Source organism: Onychomys torridus, chromosome 22, assembly GCF_903995425.1.
Source record: "Onychomys torridus chromosome 22, mOncTor1.1, whole genome shotgun sequence".
Lineage (NCBI taxonomy): Eukaryota > Metazoa > Chordata > Mammalia > Rodentia > Cricetidae > Onychomys > Onychomys torridus.
This window is the reverse complement of record NC_050464.1, coordinates 8,151,132-8,166,689: the sequence shown is the minus strand read 5'-3', so window position 1 is coordinate 8,166,689 and position 15,558 is coordinate 8,151,132. Positions and strand designations below refer to the sequence as shown.

General features: G+C 43.9%; 1 protein-coding gene across 2 annotated transcripts; it reads left to right on the top strand.

Moving 5' to 3' along the window:
- Positions 1–1,598: 1,598 nt before the first annotated feature.
- On the top strand, positions 1,599–15,166 carry Znf12 (zinc finger protein 12). 2 transcript variants are annotated; one of them, XM_036171984.1, is made up of 5 exons: positions 1,599–1,831; positions 2,631–2,677; positions 6,626–6,752; positions 6,993–7,088; positions 11,382–15,166. In XM_036171984.1, exons 2-5 carry the CDS (start codon positions 2,663–2,665, stop codon positions 13,226–13,228), a joined length of 2,085 nt encoding a protein of 694 aa, XP_036027877.1. In that variant the 5' UTR covers positions 1,599–1,831; positions 2,631–2,662; the 3' UTR covers positions 13,229–15,166. The 2 variants fall into 2 exon arrangements, with proteins under 2 accessions (XP_036027877.1, XP_036027875.1); XM_036171982.1 differs by lacking the exons at positions 1,599–1,831; positions 2,631–2,677; positions 6,626–6,752 and having other exon boundaries at positions 7,010–7,051.
- The last annotated feature ends 392 nt before the right edge of the window (positions 15,167–15,558 follow it).

Here is a 15,558-nt window from a genome sequence, read left to right as displayed (position 1 = left end):
GCTGGCACTGGTTGAGCTTCTCATTGCTTACCCAATTCCTACCTGAGCAGAGGACAAGGGTCTCAGCCTGCTGATGGGTGACCCTTGTTCTGTCTGTCTGTAAACTTCTAAATCTTTTTTATTATTATTTTTTATTTTATGTGCATCAGTGTTTTTCCTTGTATGTATGTCTGTGTGAGAGTATCAGGTCCCCTGGAACTGAAGTTACAGACAGGTGTGAGCTGCCATGTGGGTGCTGGGAATTGAACTCAGGTCCTCTGGGAGAGCAGTCAGTGCTCTTAACCACTGAGCCATCTCTCCAGCCCCCTTGAAATCTTAACTTACTACAAAATTATATAGGCTTGAAATGTTCTCGTTGCAAGCAAGGAATTCCTTTTCTGAAAGTCCCAAGTCCCCCTCTGTGCGATGTAAAGAGAGGGTTCCCATCTCCCTGTCACCTGAGGAGTTTAGTCTGGGGCCCTCATTCAGTGATGTAACTACCTGTTTGTCATAGGCATGTGGGAGATTTTGCTTCGTGAGATAAGGACCAGCTCAGATGGACACCTCAGTTACCAGGTGATGAACCTGGGAGAAGGTGCAGCCAGTCTTGAAGAGCAGTCCTTCCAAGGAGGAGGAGTCACCCTTTCTCCTGAGACCACGTGGACCCTGCAGTGTCTGAGGGGATTATTAGTGATGATTCTGGCTCCTGCCTACTCTTCATGGGACAGTGGTTCACCTGTGATGGACACCACAGGTTGGCTGGAGTGCTTCGTTCATGATGAAACTTATTTTCTGCAATTGTGTAAAGAATTTTTACATTGGCGGCTTTTGTTCAGTCTCCATCAGTTTTGGAAACCGTTAGGACAAGAACACTGTTTCATTTGGAAGGGTGGGTGGACTTGGAGAAATCATTAACCACATGGTATCATGTTTGAACATTATCATTGTCGCCTGACTTCAAACATCGAGTTTGAGAAGTTCTATTACAGGCACCTGTTTCTCCTTGCTGTGTATAAGTTCTGGTTGCTTTAGAATTTTTATGAATTCGTTGTGTGATCCAGAAAAGCCACTATTTTTGTCTTCTCTCCCTTCTTTGGAAAGAATTGCTAGACATTTCTTGTACTGGTGTTTTATGGAAACTTCTAATACTTCGGTTAACACAGCACGACTTACAGTTATCTGTCAGACTATGCCTTATACTTAAGAGCCTCGGAGTCCGGGCGGTGGTGGCGCACACCTGTAATCCCAGCACTTGGGAGGGAGAGGCAGGTGGATATCTGTGAGTTCGAGGCCAGCCTGGGCTACCAAGTGAGTTGCAGGAAAGGCACAAATCTACACAGGGAAAACCCTGTCTCAAAAAACCAAAAAGAAAAAAAAAAAAAAGAGCCTCAGGCCAGGAGTGGGCGTGGTGCCTTGATGATACAACCCCTCAGGCCATTTCTGGAGGCTTGGAGGGAGTTGAGGACAAATGCGATAGTAACCGCAAGGTCAGCTTGCTGAGACGAGGAAGAGACTTGTGTGACGGTCCCTAGAATCAGGGGCGCCTAGACTTCTGGGAGTGAGGGAGATCACTGGGACTAGGCCATTTCGGGGACACTGCTGCGCGTGCGCACCTCGGCCTGCATGCGAGCTCGCGCATGCGCACGACCGCTGTATCGCCCTGGCTTCCTATGGTCTGCGTTTCTGTCCTCGCTCCCGCAGCTTCTTCCTGTGCGAACTGGAGTAGCGGAGCCTGAGGGACCGAGGCTGGAGCGTGCCGGTCCGCAGCAGGCGGGCACGGCTGTGCAGGCCGGGGAGGCCGAGGGCCGGGCTGACAGGGGCGTCAAGACCTAGGCCCGGCGCGGCCTCCTAGGTGAGGCCTGAGGATGCAGATCAGGGCCTTGGGAAGGAGGCTGGGTCTGGCTAATTGCTTGTTGGAGGTACGGGGGCGGGGGGAGGGGAGGCGGGGCGATCAGCGCGTGCGCAAAGCCTCTGCTCTCGTCTTTCCTTAACGTGCGGGATTCCGGATGGCCCCAGTGGTCCGGCTGAGAGCAGGGTGGCTGCACCACTTTGGGCAGCGTTGATTGTCCAAGGACGAGGCGCATCCGGCATAGAAAGGGTTAGCGACCTGAGCTGCGAAGGTGCTGTCCACACTCCAGCCTCACTCGGCGCCCATGGGCACCCTTGCTCTGTCTGCTTGGTTCCTCCGAGACTGTCCCTGCAGCATCGTATGGTCTAGTTGAGGGAAAGTTTGTTTTTCCCTCTGTTTATTAGTGGTGGTGACTTAACCGAGGTCACCCTGAGGTTTTTTAGTAGGAGTGCTACCAGGCTGGCGTTCCTTCTGCAGTATTAAAGTTGTACTCACAATATTACTTAATTTTATACAAATACAGCCCCCACCAGATTAACTGTGTTGTTTTCAGAGCAGCCTGTGAGTAATCTTTTGTATCCCTGTTAAACAATGTAAATTGTTGAACTAGCATTTCGTGTTAGTTCACCTTGATAGTGGCACTCATTCTTTCCCCGTGCATGGTTACAATTCTCCAGTCCTTTCTGAAAACCAATGGGACCATCACCCATAGGTTTCTTTCTTGGAATGTTCTGGTAGGTTTTTGTTTGGGAGATTCCCCTTTGCCATACTACTCATAATGGCTTTGTTTTTCCTTCCCCAGACCCGACTCTAGTACTTCTTCAGCAGAAGAAGATGAATACATCCGTGGTAAGTTTTGTTTTATTTCTGTTCACATCTCTATTGTCTAATTTGATCTGCTGCACTCGAAGAGGCAAAGAACAGTTCAGACTTTAAAAGGGAAAAATAGATAAAATAGGAATAGATAAAAGGATCAGACAAAACAGTAGTGGACGGTAGTAAGCTTTGTATTGTGCTCATATCTAAGGCAGCATGGTCTTTAAAGAAGTCCTTATGGTGGGGTAGTTGTCACCTTGACTGGATTTAGAGACATGTGGGAGATGGCCCCTGGGAATGCCGTGTGTGTGTGTGTGTGTGTGTGTGTGTGTGTGTGTGTGTGTGGTGGGTGGGTGTGTGTCTTGATTACATTTATTGATGTGGGGAGCTCATTTTATCATGGGCAAGACCGTTCCCTGGGCATCCTGGGCTGCATAAAATGGAGGGGATGACTAGCGCCAGCAAGCATGCCTTTCTCACTCTCTGTTTCCCGCTTGTGGATTTGATGTGACTGCTTCAAGCTCCTGCTGCCTTGGGTTATTCTCCATGGTGGATGGTACCCTTGAACTGATCTACAATCCCAACTCTGCAGTGGTATTCCGTGGTAATTCCCCTGTAGGCTTTATAGCAGGCAGGGGAAAAGCAGTCCATGAAGAGACAAGAACAAAACTCGGCTCAGCCTGATTTTATTGTAGCAGGCACTGGACCAGGACTTCTAGAGTCTGGCCCGTATCATTTTACTTTAGCCATATTTAAGCACAGCACAATTTTTTGAGGGGAAAAGTATTGAAGAAATTTTTGGAAAAAAGATAATAATTTAGTCCCAAGTGCACAACAATTTAAGACATGTTTACATTAAGATTCCTTATAAAGTACATCTGGTCTCTTTCACAAGAATGGGTACTGTTAACTCAGAGATAGTGCCCAAGATTTAGGGTCTAGGGAGCTTGACTGAGGTAAACATAACACCTGTGGGTATCAGGACTGGCCTGGCCCTAAGATAGCATAGAAGTCACTTAGACTGTTGTCAAACATAAGTTATATCACTTATAAGAGTGGAGTTTATAATGCTCAAGATTTAGAGGAAAAGGTCTTGGACAAGTAAAAATGTATATTCTGGGAGAGTACCAGCAGAACCTGTCTCATCAGACAGCAAAGGATCACCAGGTTGTAAAACAACATCGTTAGCACTCCAGGAAGAGTAGCTACACACCTCATTCCATTGAAGAGGTAAACTCTATGTTTAACTACCCTGGCTTCTCCAGTGCTTATCTGTGTGCAGAAGGCCTTTTTGCTCTCTACGGTATTCTAACACATGCACGCACACATGCATGCACCTCCTGTCTCCAGTCTCTGTCAGTTTCTGTCTTGCTGCCCTCTTCCTGGATTTAGAATTTCTTCTGCCTTCACATGGCTCTTCTTAACCCTGCCCTGATCTTACTGTCTTGGCGTTAGCCAGTAGCTCTGGTTCACCTGTGGATCATCCAGTTGCCTGCTGAGCATCTCTGTGGACTCTGTCCCTACAGCATCATATGGTCTCATATCAACACCCAGCAGACTGTTGCCTCAAATAACTCAGTCTTTGCGGCCCATCGTTGTGTCTTCTCTCCTTTCAGTGGTCAACCTAGAAGGATGCAGTTCATTCAGAATGATCCATTTCCCATCACCACATTCAGTTTTCTTTCACAGTCTGAATAGTTTTCTTTGTTTGCTTTAATTTCTTTGTTTTTGCATCATTGGTTGGTCGAAAGGGGGTTTTGGTATATCACTCAGGCTACCCCTGAGCTCTTGATTCCCCCTCTTCAGCTGAAAGTTAAAGGCATAAGCCACCATCCCTGGCTCTGCTGATGACTTTCAGTATCCCAAGAAGTTAAGTGACAGACCCTCAAATAATCTTTCTTCCCTTTGACTAGAGTTACTTATTAATTAGGAGTCATTATTCACTGGCAAATGCCAGTGTACTCTTCTGGATACTGGCATTCTCTAAATAGCATATTTCTTCCCAGGAGCTCACTGAGGTGCCCTTAGTGGGAGAGTCTCAAATAGAAACACACAGATTGGGAATATCTACGGAGGTATGAATAGCATAGTAAATTTATCCTGACTGTGTTCTCAGTAAAGAGCTGGCCCCTAGGTGCTTTTAATATAAGAGAGGTTCTGTCGGCTCACATCTTACTGTTTGGGTTGGTGGTATTTTTGTTGTCTTTTTTGTTCTTGTTTTGTTTAATTATTTTGTACGTGTGTACATGCCATGTGTGGAGGTTAAAGGACAACTTTCAGGAGTCAGGTCACGGGGACTAAACTCAAGTTGCCAGATTTGGTGGCAAGTACCTTCACCTGCTGAGCCATCTTGCTAGCCCTTTTGTATTTATTTTTAAGATGTTCTGTCATTTCCATTTCTTTCCCAAAGCAATAATTTCACATCTTTCCTCCTCTCCTGAAAACTAGCTTACAGGTCACTGGCTTGAAGCATCTTTGTTGTATGGTTAATGTATATTTATAATAATATATTCTTATATAGTCAATAGAAACCAACAGTAACTTAAACACCACTGAAATCTACTTCACTGTGCTAAGCCCATAGAGCCCATAATACCCACTAATGTCACAGGTAGAGGTGATGCTATGGCAGGAAGCAGTTGTAGTGTTGATGTGTTTGTGAATGAAACAGTTTATTCAAAAGCTAAACACTAACCAGGCGGTGGTGGCGCACGCCTTTAACCCAACACTCAGGAGGCTGAGCCAGGCAGATCTCTTGTGAGTTTGAGGCCAGCCTGGTCTACAGAGTGAGATCCAGGATAGGCATCAATACTACACAGAGAAACCCTGTCTCGAAAAAAAAAACAACAACAAAAAAAAAAGTTAAACACTAAAAGGAAGTTTGAGGACATAGCTCTGTAGTTAAAGCACTTGTCCCTTAAGTTGTGGACTGGAGTTCAGATTTCCCAGAACCCATAAAAATACCAAATGGGTATGACAGCCTGCCTGTAATGACAGCCTTAGAAGGAAGAGACAGGGGGATCCTACGAAGACTAGCCATGTCACCAAGTTCTGGGCTTGATTGAGAGACTCTGCAATGGAGAATACTGTGTTGAAGAATCTGGGGCATATGTGTCTAAGAGTGTAGGAAAGAGACTTGGACTTGTGATAATAATTTGTGTAGTGTTTATACATGGAGAGCAGTTAAACTATCCATGAATTCAGGCAGGATCTCCATCAAAGCAGTCACTGCTCCAGGAAGAACTAGCAGAGGACATGAGAAAAGAGTCAGGCAAGGAAAGGGTGGGGGGACCAACATTGTTCATGTACTGGAGACAAGATGGAGAGTGTTCCAAAGAGTAGGGTGCACCTAGGATTGCATAGGTGTCCCACGGGTCTGAGCTCCTCGGCGGTGGGAACTGTTTCGGATGTTTTTGTGTCCCCAACAGCCCAGTGCTTTCTTAATGTGAATAAATGAGTCCCAAGGCAGATGGGGTTTTTTTTCTTTCTACTTTTCATATGTGTGTACTATGTGTATTTGTGTATATGCACAGTCTTGCTTGTGTATGAGTGCATGTGGGGGCCCAGGGTTGATGTTGGGATCCATCATTCACCCTTCTACTTTATTGATAGAGGAAGGATCTCTTAGTCAAACCCAAAATTCTCCAGTATGGCTAGCCTTGCTAGCCAGCTTCCTCTGGAGAGCCCTGTCTTGACTTCCAAGATTGGAACTACAGAGGGGCTGCCATGCCTGCCTGGCATTTACATGGGTTTCTGGAAATCCTAACTCAGCTACCCACACTTGTACTCCAAGTGCTTTAACCACTGAGCCATTTCTCTAGCCCTGAGGCAGTATATTTTTGATAGGCATGCTTTCCTTTCACAGTCTGTAATATAAAATAAAATATACAGTGTTTGTGGTTAACAGCACCAGTGAGCTTGGGAAGAGCTTGTCTTCAGATGCCTGTTCCTTGTAATCGAATTCTGACCATATTGTTGCAGGGCCCACTGTCATTCAAGGATGTGGCTGTGGCCTTCACCCAGGAGGAGTGGCAGCAGCTGGGCTCTGAGGAGAAGACAACATACAGGGATGTGATGCTGGAGAACTACAGCAACCTCATCTCTGTGGGTGAGGACCAGTTGCTGTCTGAGCTGCTGGGGATGCCTGTAAAGTCACTAAAGAGTTGATGACTTTGATTTTGAATTCTGTGGGATGATTGTGAATGGTTTGTTCTGATTGGCCTTTCTTTGAAAATAAAGCACTAGGGCTCTTGTGCTACACAGTTGGTACAATGGCACTTGCCCCTCATGATAGGAACCCTGAAGGCATGCAGGCAGGCTCAAGTTGATTTTCATTTCTCATTAACAGGGTATCACATTATCAAACCGGATGTTATCATCAAGTTGGAACAAGGAGACGAGCCATGGGTAGGAGAAGAAGCATTCTCATCTCAGAGCTGTCCAGGTGTGTTAGTGGAGGCAGAGAGGCAGATGATGGTAACTGGGGGGGTTTCTCCCAGAGACATTCTGATCATCCCAAGCTTTAGAAGGTACTGAAGGTAGTTAGTCACTCCTACAGGTTTCTTCCTTCTGCATGAAAATATATAGTATTAGAGACTTTCCCCCTGGTTACCAATATCCAGAATCAGAAATTCCTAGCTGGCTGTGAGGGGTGTACACCTTTAATCCCAGCACCCAGGAGGCAGAGGCAGGTGGATCTCTGTGAGTTCTAGGCCAGCCTGGTCTACAGAGCAATTTTCAGGACAGTCAGGACTACACAGATGAAGTCAGTTCCTTTTTCCTCTAAACCTTGCATATTCCATTTTGAGTCACCCATTATCATATTTTTCTTGTATTATGTGCTCATAAGTGTATTGTCAATTAACAACCTTCTTCAGCTCTTAGGTTGTTAACCCCTCTTGGTTTTGTTTTCATTCTATCTGACTGTGAAATGCTTTGAGCTCTGTATTAGTCATTCTCCTGTGGCTGTGATAAACCCTCACCAAAGGAACTTAAGGAGAAAAGGTCTTTTTTCACTCACAGCTCCAGGATGTGCACAGCCCATCATAGTTTGGAAGTCACAGCAGCAGGACTTTGAGGCAGCTGCTCACACTACATCCACAGTCAGGCAGAGTGGCACTTGCTGATGCACAGCTTCCTTTCTCATTTGTATTCAGTCCAGAATCCTAACCCAGGGCTGGTACTCCAAACAGTGGCTATCAGGTACTCCAACCTCATCATGATGATCCCCACATGGTTACCTAGAGGCTTGACTTCTAGATGATTGACAATGTTAGCCATCACAGGCTTTTTTTGGGGGGATGGGGGTTGAGACAGGGTTTCTGTGTGTAGTTTTGGTGTCTGTCCTGGATCTCGCTCTGTAGACCAGGCTGGCCTCGAACTCACAGAGATCCACTTGCCACTGCTTCCCGAGTGCTGGGATTAAAGGTGTGTGCCACCACCACCCAGCCACAGGTTTTTAGGTTTTTTTTTTTTTTTTTTTAACCTTTATCTTATATGTGTTTTTTGCCTGCATGTGTATCTGCATGCCATGTGCATGCAGTGCCTGTGGAGGACAGGAGTGGGGTTGCTGTCCTCAACTAGAGTTGCAGGTGACTCTGAAGAGCTATCTGGGTGCAGGAATCTAACCCAGGTTCTCTGGAAGAGCAACCAATGCTCTTAACTGATAAGCCATCTCTCCAGCCCCTCTAATTCATGCTTCTGAGGTCATTGGACAACTTTGTAGAGTCAGTCTTTCCTTCATGTGGGTTCTAGAGATTGCTAGGTTTTTTTCAGCAAGCTTCTTTACCCAGTGAGCCATTTTACCTCCCACCTCTTTATTGTCTTTGAGGTCAGTTTACAAAATTTATGTCCTAAAACATTTGATCCTGGCCTCTCCTTGCCTCTATGGGCATGTCATCTTGTTCTCTGGAAACCCAGCTCTATGGTGTTTAGATGCAGACTTGGGACTCTATCTATCTTCCAAAATACTTGTTTTTCTCTTAGCCTCATACTAGTTCTTTTATTCCAAATTATGTTGGGAATGATATTCTGTTGTATTGTGGACATATATGACATTGGATTGATTGGTCTTTCCACCTTAGGTCTCTAGGAAGGGTTTTGTTCTGCCTGTGTCCCTGGCTCATGAATTCTCAAATCTGAGGCTGTTATTTGCCTGTGTGTTTCTCTGCAGACTCACACTGGCATGGCAACTGTGCTGTATTTTCTCTGGTAACAGTGTGTGTTTCTCTCGTTCTTGCTGTGTATGAAAATTGATCATGAACTCTTCCCTCTTATAGTTGCTATGCACTGTTCCTATCTCCCCTAATTACTCAGTTGAACTCTGACCCTCAGAGAGGCTCTAAGAATATCTACTCATCAGGTGGTACTGGTCTCCAGAGTGACTGGGTGTTTTTCCCTTAGGAAATATCTTACTTTACCTTCTAGACAGTTTTAATGTAAGCATGAAATGTGCCTGGGCTGCTATTAATCCTGATTGCCTTGGAAAGACTTCATCTGAAGTATCCAGTTGATCCTTTACAAAGTAAACCTGTTTGAGTTCCTTTTCTCCAGAGGTTTAACACAGCTATGGCTCTGTACTCCCTGCAAGACTGTTCTGAACCCTCACTAACTGCATTTGGTGCATGGTCTTAGCGTCTTCACATCATGGGGTTTTTTATCTTTGCAGCTTTACATTTCCTTAGGACAGGCTGTGCTTCCCCATGTAGTAAGGTTTTTAAGTCTGAGTGCAAGTTTCCACCCCTGAGAGTTTTCCCTTCCCGACTCTTAGCATCACCGCGGTATCACTCTTCTCTCCACGGTAGAAGTAAGCAAGAGGTCAAGCAGGAAAGCAGTAGAAATAGAGACTTGTGGGTGCCAATATGCCATGAATTTGTTGGATATCCCAGAAATCCTTGCATAAGGCCATAGCATTGTGATCTGTATCGCATGACCCACTTTGTTCAGTTAATAGTTTATTTTCCTGGGACAGAATGTTTTCAGTTGTGACTCATCCTGGCTTTGAGTTGTTATTGAGTCCAGGTGGAAAAGTGTTGATTTTTGACACTGGTGGATTCTGGGAGAATAAGAAGAATGAGCCAGGCAGTGGTGGCGCACACCTGTAATCCCAGCACTCGGGAGGCAGAGCCAGGTAGATCTCTGTGAGTTCAAGGCCAGCCTGGTCTACAAAGTGAGTTCCAGGAAAGGCGCAAATCTACACAGAGAAACCCTGTCTCGAAAAAAAATAAATAAATAAAAAATAATATTGTGTGATGTGATAATATGCATGGCATCAAGTGAAATAAGCCCATCCCATAATTTCTAAGATAAGTGAAAACAAAAATCACCATTGGATGAGCATGCTGAGGGACATGATTCCTAAGGTTTGCACACTGAGTAAAACTCACTCACATTCAGAATTCAGAAACCGCAGCAGGTTCCGTTGGTTCTTTTCTGTTGCTGTGGTAAAACACCATGACCAAGGCCACTTACAGAAGAAAGTTTATTTGGGGGCTTATGGTTCCAGTATGATAGTGGTCCATCCGTGTCACATCAGGAACATGGCAACAGGCAAGCAGGAGCAGCAGGTGAGAGCTCACATCTCGTAAGAGAACTCAGAACAGCAAGAGGCCTTTGAAACGTGAAAGCCTCTAGTGCCATACTTCCTTCAGGAAGGTCACACCTCCTAATCTCAATTCCCAAACAGTCACCAACTGGGGACCAAGTATTTAAATGCTCAAGACTTTTAGGGGACAACTCATTCAAACCAACATAGGGGGCTAAAGAAATTACTGGTAGGTTGAAAGTGGGAAAAGTTAATTGCCCAAGTCATCTTGAATTTGTGTTTTGTGCCACACACTGTTCTGAGCACTTGGACTCCTATAGCCCCACAACCACTGTGTGAGGTAAAGCCCATCATTTCCTGCTAATGGGGATAGTGACCATAGAGGTCGTTAAACAGCTTTCCCTGGGTTACCACATCAGTTCATGTAATACAGGCCCAGCTAGGAACAGTAGTACATTTCATGGCCAAAGTGAGTTAAGTCTCGAACTTCAGCATTGGCAGGGTCCTTCTTTAAAAAAATCAAAGCTTTTAGAGGATGACATCTTTTTCTGTGCCCTTTGATCCTTCCTGTTCACATTGGTGTTCCAGAACTCACCTTCTAAGTGAAGCTTAGAGGAGAAGTCTGGGTCTCAGGTTCTAAACATGAGAAGAATGTAGGTGTAAAACTCACATGACACTGCTGTGTGGAATGCAAAAAACCAAATAGTATGGAAGGATACAAAGCGGAGAAAAAAAGTGGCACAAGAGGTCGATGTAGTCAGCAATGCCTTAGAGTCTGACTGCTGTCTCCCCACCACGCCCCCCACCACACCCATGTGAAGTGATGTGGAGCGAAGTGCTTGTCAGTCCCCAGACTTGAGTTCTTGTTTCTATGTATCTTGCTCTCTCTCGTGCAGCAGTGCTCCTAACTGTCCTGAAGGCTCTCCCTCTTTGCTGTGACTCCTTTCATCCAGCATCCCTTTTATTTTACCAGTCACTGCTCTGTGAACAAAATATTACAAAGTAACCCAGATCCTCAGGGGCTATGTTTTATCGGTTTACTTTCCTTCCCTGCAAGTGGAGATCTATGTTATTCCAAAAGAATAAACTATCAGGATTTGATGCTACACTCAAAATGAGAGGCTGTGTATCAGTGTCAGACCATGTGTTATGAAAGAAAATGTACAAACATGGGTTCATCTTCCCTTTCTTTAGATGAAATCTGGCAAGAGGATGACCTGATGGAGAAAGTCCAGGGAGATGAAGAGAAACAGTCGTGGTCAACTGTGTGCAACTACAAAAGCACTGTTGAAAAGACAGGTGACATGGCTAGTACAGCCATTAATGTAGAAACAACACTTGTCCCTCCAAGAAAAGTCATACCTCAGTGTGAGTCCTGTGAAAAGAGCTTGATGTGCATCTCTGAATTCATTAGTAGCGATGGAAGCTATGCAAAAATGAAGCCCAATGTGTGTGCTGGATGTGGGAAATCACTCCTCCACATTAAGCTTGAGAAAACACATCGAGATGATTCTTACAATTTTAGTCAGAATGAAGATGATTACGCTCTAAGTGAAGAAAATATTTATCAGAAAATTCATATTTTAGAGAAGCCCTTTGAATATGTTGAGTGCCAGAAATCCTTCCCAAAGAACACGGTTTTTTTTAATCACATGGAAGAGAAGCCCTATGATTGGAATGAGTCTGAAATAACTTTTCTTCAGATGTCAGACCTCAGTGTCCACCAGAGTTCTCCCATGGAAATGAAACCCTTCGAGTGCCATGAATGTGGGAAGTCCTTCTGTAAAAAGTCCAAATTCATTATACATCAGAGAACTCACACAGGAGAGAAACCTTTTAAGTGTAATCAGTGTGGGAAATCCTTCTGCCAGAAGGGAACCCTCACTGTACATCAGAGAACCCACACAGGGGAAAAGCCCTATGAATGTAATGAATGTGGGAAAAACTTCTACCAGAAGTTACACCTCATTCAGCACCAGAGAACTCACTCAGGAGAAAAGCCCTATGAATGTAGCTACTGTGGGAAATCCTTTTGCCAGAAGACACACCTCACACAGCACCAGAGGACACATTCAGGAGAGAGGCCCTATGTTTGCCATGACTGTGGAAAGACTTTCTCTCAGAAGTCAGCACTTAATGATCACCAGAAAATCCACACAGGTGTGAAACTCTACAAATGCAGTGAATGTGGGAAATGCTTCTGCCGCAAGTCTACTCTCACAACCCACATGAGGACACACACAGGAGAGAAGCCCTATGAATGCAATGAGTGTGGGAAGTTCTTCTCTAGGCTGTCATACCTGACTGTTCACTACAGAACACACTCAGGAGAGAAACCCTATGAGTGTACAGAATGTGGGAAGACCTTCTATCTGAACTCAGCCCTCATGAGACATCAGAGAGTGCACACAGGAGAGAAACCTTATGAATGTAATGAGTGCGGGAAATTATTCTCACAGCTGTCATACCTCACTGTCCATCACAGAACTCATTCAGGAGTGAAACCCTATGAATGTAGTGAATGTGGGAAAACCTTCTACCAAAATTCAGCCCTTTGTAGGCACCGGAGAATTCATAGAGGGGAGAAGCCCTATGAATGTTACATATGTGGAAAGTTCTTCTCTCAGATGTCATACCTCACTATTCATCATAGAATTCATTCAGGAGAGAAACCCTATGAATGTAGTGAGTGTGGAAAAACCTTCTGCCAGAATTCAGCACTTAACAGACATCAGAGAACACATACAGGAGAAAAAGCCTATGAATGTTATGAATGTGGAAAATGCTTTTCTCAGATGTCATATCTCACTATACATCATAGGATTCATTCAGGAGAAAAGCCCTTTGAATGTAATGAATGCGGGAAAGCCTTCTCTCGGATGTCATACCTCACTGTGCATTACAGAACCCACTCAGGAGAGAAGCCCTATGAATGTACTGAATGTGGGAAGAAGTTCTACCACAAGTCAGCATTCAATAGCCATCAAAGAATTCATAGAAGAGGGAATGGGAATGTAGTTGATGTGGGAAGGCTCCTTTAAAGTCAGACTTCAAGTGACCACCTCAGTGAACTAGAAACTCCTGTCCAGAGTGTAGCCCAGTTGTACAATTGGCCCTCAGCACCCATAGGTTCCATATCTGAGGAATCAACCAACCAGAACTACTTAGGAAAAAGGTTTTATCTGTACTGAATATATACAGATTTTTTTCTTGTTATTCCCTAAGTACAATATAACAACTTTCTATTGAATTATATGGTATTAAGCATTATAGATAACCAAGAGACGAGTTAAAGTACATGGGAGGATTGTGTAAAATACAGCATTTTACATAGGGACTTAACGAACTGCAGACTTTGATGTTCAGTGCTCCTAGAACCACACTCCACATACCAAAGGATCCTTTATCAGAGAACCCATACAAATGAGCAGAACAAGTCAATGGGAAGTAGATTCATCTGGAAATTCACAGGTCAGAAACCACAATTGTGAAAAGACCACATAGCAGACTACGCAGGAGTAAGAATGTATAAATAATTTTCAACATGACTTCAAGCTGCTTATCAGGGAATTGACTCAACTTAAAGAATGTGGGACGTGCACTCCTTTGGAAACTGCTGATACTAAAGGAGATTTTGTAAAAATTAAAAGAAGATAATCTGCTAGAAATAAGTATACTCTATAACTACAGGATATAAAATTGTCAGTCTAGTTAGCCAAGTTTGCTGCGTTAAACTAGTAAACAGTTCCCAAGGAACACAGAACTTGGGGTTTCTTGTTCCTAGTTTAGTAACGATCACAGAAATCATGTTCAGTTTTAATCAAGCTTGGAAAAGCATTGTATCCTTGTTTGAGACATAATAAGATTACCATTTTAACTAAGTTCACCATCGTGTTATTTTTTTAATATGCACTGTTACTGAAGTAGTATTTGAAAGTTATGAACTATGCTTTTTTCTTGTTCCTTGGATTTTAAAATGCATTTGGTCATTGTTACAGGATTATATCATCTGTAAGAAGCCAATTTTTTGTTGTTTCAACTAGCAAAGAAGAAAGAAATGTATCTGTAAAGTAGGAAACTCTGAATAGGTCATTTTTAATTAAGCCAGAAGTCTCCCAAGAGTGAGAAATACCTTTAGCACTTACTGTGTACAACTAAGAACTATTCTTAGAATATTCTCATTTCTATCTGCTGTTTGTTCACTTTTCTTTTTTTTCTTTTTTTTTTTTTTTTGTAGATGCTTAGGGGTATGTAGAGCACAAGGGCTGGGTAGCATTGTCTATGTGCTGCTGTTGTGAACGTTCTCTGCTCTACCATCACTAGGAGGTGAGAACACACAAATAAGGCTTGTGGCAGACATCATCCATGGCCTTCTGTCACTCCCTCCTTGCTCTTTGCTTGTAGTCTGAGTATTCATTCCTCTTTGAAAGATGGGCTATCGCTCCTGATAAGTTTTATTGGTAGTGATAATCCTTCCTTGTAGCCTTGGACCCAAGTCTAAAGAATTAGAGGGGTTATCAGAAATCGTTTCCTGAAAGGGTTTCCTCAAAGAAACCAAACCTTGGTGACCATCAACCATGTCTGGATGTGGTACCTGATAATGACTCCCAACAATGGGTACAGTGTAATCATGGCTGTTACAGAAAGTATAATAACCTGGGACCTAAATGATGTTGCAGAGCCACTAAACTAGCATGACCTGTAGCCACTCCATGTCTGTAGTGTGTGTGTGTGTTTCTAAGAGATTATTTGTTTATAAGCCAGTTGACTTATGAATATTCTGCTAGTAACAACAAGACAGTCTACCTGGTGTAACATTACACTTTGTAGGAGTTATAATTCAGAAGTGGACTTTAGGTAAATCATTTATTTTGATGTGTTAATAGAGAGATTTATTATCTGTAACTTCATATGTAAATAATCTGAAAATTGAAAATGACTTGAAACAAATGTATATGCTTCCTTCAGCTCTCCTGTCATTGGCCTGTAAAGTTATTTTCCTGTGTGTATGGGTGTGCACATGTGTGTGGATGCCCAAGGACAACTTCAGGTGTCATCCTTCAGATAATGTTTCCCTTGTTTGCTAAGACGGTGTCACTAACAGGCCTGGAGTTTATCAAGTAAACTAGGCTGGCCCAGCATGTCTCGGGAGCCATGTCTCCAGCTCCCCATTGCTGAGATTACAAGTGCCCATGGATATATTTTGTGCATGGATTGTGGGGATGGAACCCGAGTCATCATGAATGTGCATCAGGAACTTTACCAACAGCCATCCACCACCATAGCTGGTTCATATGGTTCTGGGAATCAAACTCAGAGCCTGATGATGGTCAGGCAGGCACTTGTCCAATTGAGGCCTTGTTTGTTTGTT